At 40.2% G+C, this 4,762-nt stretch overlaps 1 protein-coding gene across 1 annotated transcript in view; it reads left to right on the forward strand.

Annotated features, from left to right (window-relative positions):
• rnf34b (ring finger protein 34b) overlaps positions 1-4,762 on the forward strand; it is an 18,080-nt gene that overhangs the window by 5,526 nt on the left and 7,792 nt on the right. Inside the window, exons 2-3 of the mRNA XM_035667653.1 lie at positions 1,036-1,254; positions 4,154-4,690. Of these exons, the coding sequence (XP_035523546.1) occupies positions 1,036-1,254; positions 4,154-4,690 (756 nt within the window). The remainder of the gene's footprint in view (positions 1-1,035; positions 1,255-4,153; positions 4,691-4,762) is intronic.

Below are 4,762 nucleotides of genomic sequence, written 5' to 3' on the forward strand. Positions count from 1 at the left end.
TCTCTCTCTCTCTCTCTCATTTTCCTTCTTGTTTTCAAAGAAGACTGTCTCCTGAAGCTATTTGTGGCATTACTGAGCAAAGGACTGTGTGATATGGTTCAAATCAGTATGGTGATATTAATAAGAACATTGTCTAATAGTTTGTTGATGTACAGACGGGTGACCAATTGACTGACTGGTGTGATCAGAGAGAAAATTATGGTTGGTATTTACGGTCACAAGATCTTAACCGAATTAAACACTTCTAGGGGATTTTGGAAGTGTTAGATTGACTTACCAATCAGCATCAGGGACAACCTTTTGAAAGAATAGTGTTCATCCCTCCAGTAATAACTTCTAAGCAGCACTGAAACTTTTCTAAGACACAGTTTGTCTCCCATCTGCATATCAAAATACTTCAAATGTATTAAAAATATATGAAATAATCTAAAAGATCAGCTTGCAGTAACTTGTGAGGCAAAAATCTTGACGGTGTAAATAAAATCACCAGTAACTAAATGTACGTTATTAATTCCAGCTTATTTTGAATAATTGATTTTTGACATAATAACTATATCAACTACATCAAAGTACACTTTTATAAAGTATTTCTGATAAATTACTGAATGGCAGCATAAACACAGGTTTCACAGATGTTTTATACTAGGACAAAAGAAGAATCTTTTAGCCTCTTAAACACCACAGGATCAATTTAAGTTAGTTTTAAATGTCATTTAAACTATGTTCAAACTCTTTGTTCACTTATTTGTTCAACTTGTTTGTTGAAACTTTACATTTCAAATTCTAGTGGAGATTCCAAAGTTTCTAATGACAGCAAATATGTATTTATAATAACTGAATTTGGGGAAATATGTAAAAAATCTAGAATATTTTAATTAAAAGGAAAAGGGCAGCCATAAGAATCTTGGGGACATTGTTTTATATTCATTAAGAGGATGATTACCTGTCTGTCACTGATGATGCCAGCGAGACGTTTTAATAAACTTGACGTCTCTAAAAGTTTTCTGTGTGTGTTTCTGTGTGTGTCCTCCGTAGGCAGGGGCATCGTCCATGTGGGCGTCATGCTGTGGGCTGCTGAACGAGGTGATGGGCACGGGCACAGTGCGGGCACAGCAGCCGGGGTTCGGAGCAGGGGCAGGGCCCTTCCGCTTTGCCCCCAGTGCTGGGTACTCCACCTACCCCCCCACCAGCTCAGGGAGTGCTGGACAGCTGTGCAAGGCCTGCGGACTGGCCTTCTCTGTCTTCAGACGCAAGGTGAACTAGGGTACAAGATGATGGAACCTGGTTCATACAGGAATATGTGATGGTGGTTAGAGACAATAAGAGAGATTTATCTGAATTTTGAGGTCATCTCAAAAGACCATATCAGTGGGTTTTGTATGTTTTAGCCCATTTAATACAAATCTTATTCACTCTACATTACACGATTGACAACCAGCGGCTTGATTTAACTTCATGTCTGTAAAAAATCATTTTGCAGAGACTGGAGACTTAATCCTTCGGTCAACATTTAGTCAGCGTTTTTTTATTTATATATATCTGAATTATGTAATCATTGCGTGCAGTTGCGAGCAGGGACTCTGTGGTGCATTCAAGGAAACACTGACATCCATAATTACTGAGTCACTTGCTGAACAGAAACTATTTTAATGAGAAAAACCTCCAAAATAATATTGATTTGGTTCACAGGGAAATGCACATGGAAGTATAAATATATTATTATATCTTATACATCATTTAGTTTTTTTAGTCATTTATTTAATCATAAGCATTTTGTAGTACATTGCAAGTACATTTTGTTGATATACTTCTGTACTTTTATTTAAGCAGGATTTTGAAGAAAGGATATACATGTTATGGAGTATTTTTACAGTCTTGTTTTGCTACTTTTATTCAAAAAACTCAGTGTGTGTATTTATATTGACGGAGAAATATCTGCAAATTCTGTTCTTTTTCCGGCACTTACAGTGATGTAGGCATCAAGGAAGAACTACAGGCTCAATAGACCTACGTGTGAAAAATAAATGGTCAAACTGCAGGAAATCATTTGCTTGGCAACGTGACTTTGATTAGCACCCAGCAGCTAATTTAGCTTGTGGTAATTTAGCTTGAGCCTGGTGGCTCCCCATGCACCAGAGCTAAGTCCTTGCTACAGAGGCCATGGGTTCGACTTTGCTGCATGTCGTCCTCACTCTCTCTCCACCCTTTTCCTGGCTCTCTACAAGAAGGAGAATTCAGTATAGCATGCACTGAGGAATTTATTGCTTCAATTGACTACATTTACTATCAATACTGATTGGACAATCACATCAAACAAGGTTTTCCTTCAAAGGTCTAGTGTATAACATTAAGGAGGATCTATTGGCAGAAATGCAATGTAACATTCATAGGTATGTTTTCATTAGTGTATAATCACCTGAAAATAAAAATTGTTGTGTTTTCCTCTTCCATGGAGTCTGCCATGTTGAACTGCCATATTTCTAAAGTAGCCCAGAACAGACAAACACTGGCTCTAGATAGGGCCTCTCACATTTTTCTGTGGCCACTGTGATTTCTTCTACACACTTGCAAGGCGAGCAGTTATTGTAGTTAATCTCACTGAATCCTCCATACTGGTCCATTATGTAAAGCATCTATACTTCTTCCACCACTGCTTGAGGTTATAAGTTGGCCTAAATACTTTTTTTTTAAATGGTCAGCAGCCTTATTAATCAGACTACACTGCAATATCACTGGCATAGCCCTTTAAGAACATGCGCCATATGTATTCATGCTGGCATTTCCAGGTTTCTGTGCACAGCTGAACATGTCAGAGTTTAATGGCAGAGTTTATCTGTCTGGCAGTCAGATGCACTGAGACACTGATGAAAACGCTGCAGTTCCCAACCTCCTCTCTGCTCGCTGCTTCAGATCGCTCTATCGTCATCTACACACAACAGTTGCCTTTCTTACTCCCTGGACGCACACATTTGTGTGTCATCGTGATATTTTCATAGTATGAAGGAATGACGCGCTGGGGGATTAACAACAAATGAAGAGTATCTGTTGCAGTGCAAATGTGCTTCTGGTGGACCAGAGCACGTTTGTGCACAAGCAATAAGAAAATGTTTACAGCCATGGCTGACCTGTTTTCCTGCACATTTGAAGTGTCAGTCTTCTCGGATGCTCTGTATCAGGAGGCAGTGTGCAGCCAGTAAAATGTCAAACATCACCAGGAGCTGCAGATAGTTTATTTCTCTTTTCTTAACTCTTTCCCAGGAAATGACTGAGCACACATCCACTGTTTCAGATGGAACTGTGTGTTACTGGTTACTAAGGTTTCTCTTTGTCACAGGGATGCACTCAAAGACAGCTAACTCCAGAAAAAGCAATTAACAATGTGTCTGTTGGTTGAAATCGGTATCACGATAAGAATATTATTTTTCTGATTTCCATGAATATGATATTATTTTATTATATTATTTTCCCCAATCGATCCTCACATTTGAGAAGCTGGAGCGTGCAAATGTTTGGCATTTTTGCATCATAAATCATTTAAAGACCTTGCTTACTTTGCTAAATTATTATTCAACTTATCATTTCAGCGCTAATATCCACATCTGTCACCCTACAGCCAAAGAATGCAAAATCACAATACAATGTAAACAATGTACTGTGTAATAATTCATTATATCAGATAAAACTAACCACTCAGTAATTCATATAGTTGGTTTTAAATCACAGTCTGCTAAAATCAAATTAATTAATCTGAACAACATTTTGTGAAAATGAAAATAATCATGTTATCATAATGTGATCCCACAAGTTAATAAATTCAAATGAATTTTCACCCAGTCCTCGTGTGGTGATGGATTATTCTGGTGCAAATGAAAAAAACGTTACTATCAATACTACAAACAGCAGCTTCAGTGACTTCACTTCTATCATTTGGACCATTTTTCTTAAATCTGTGAAATCCATTTAAGTGGATGGTTAATTTATTTATCAAAAGTAAAATGGAGGATAAATAGTTAAATATGCTCACAGACATCAGGCCCTATTTAGAAATGATGAAAAATAGAGTTTTGTAAACGATGTTGAAAATGTTCGGTTTCTTCTGTCACAAGAAAAAGAACAGCTAATCACATCTTTGAATCTCTTCTCCCTCCGACAGCACATCTGCTGTGATTGTAAGAAGAGTTTCTGCGCCTTGTGCTCGGTGCTTCAAGAGAACCTGCGCTGCTGCACGACCTGCCACCTGCTGCGCGGCACGGCCTTCCAGAGGCCCCGGCTCATGCAGCTCCGAGTGAAAGACCTGCGCCAGTACCTGCTGCTGCGCAACATCCCCACCGACACATGCAGGGAGAAAGAGGACCTGGTGGACCTGGTGCTCTGCCATCAGGGGACGAGGGAAACCCCGAGACCAGTAGTGGAAGAGGATGAGGAGGAAGATGAAGAAGAAGAAGAAGAAGAAGAGGAAGAGGGGGCAGAGGATGAAGAGGACATACATGAGGAGGAGGAGGAGGAGGAGGAAGAGGAGGAAGAGGAGGAAGATGAAGGAGGAGATGAAACAGACAGTCTGCACTCGCTACCCCACTCGCGCGCCGCCTCACCCCCCTCCGCCACGCGCTCCACCTCTGAACAGTCGGTCCTCTCTGCCTCTCACGGAGACGTGCTCAGCCCAAGTGACAGCTCAGGGACCACCAGCCAGGTTTGTGCGCACACAAGAAAACACACAGCTGATGTTTGGCGTGTGTGTGTGTGTGTGGTGTGTGTGTGTGTG

Source organism: Morone saxatilis, unplaced genomic scaffold, assembly GCF_004916995.1.
Source record: "Morone saxatilis isolate NCDOM2014 unplaced genomic scaffold, NCSU_SB_2.0 Contig21, whole genome shotgun sequence".
Lineage (NCBI taxonomy): Eukaryota > Metazoa > Chordata > Actinopteri > Moronidae > Morone > Morone saxatilis.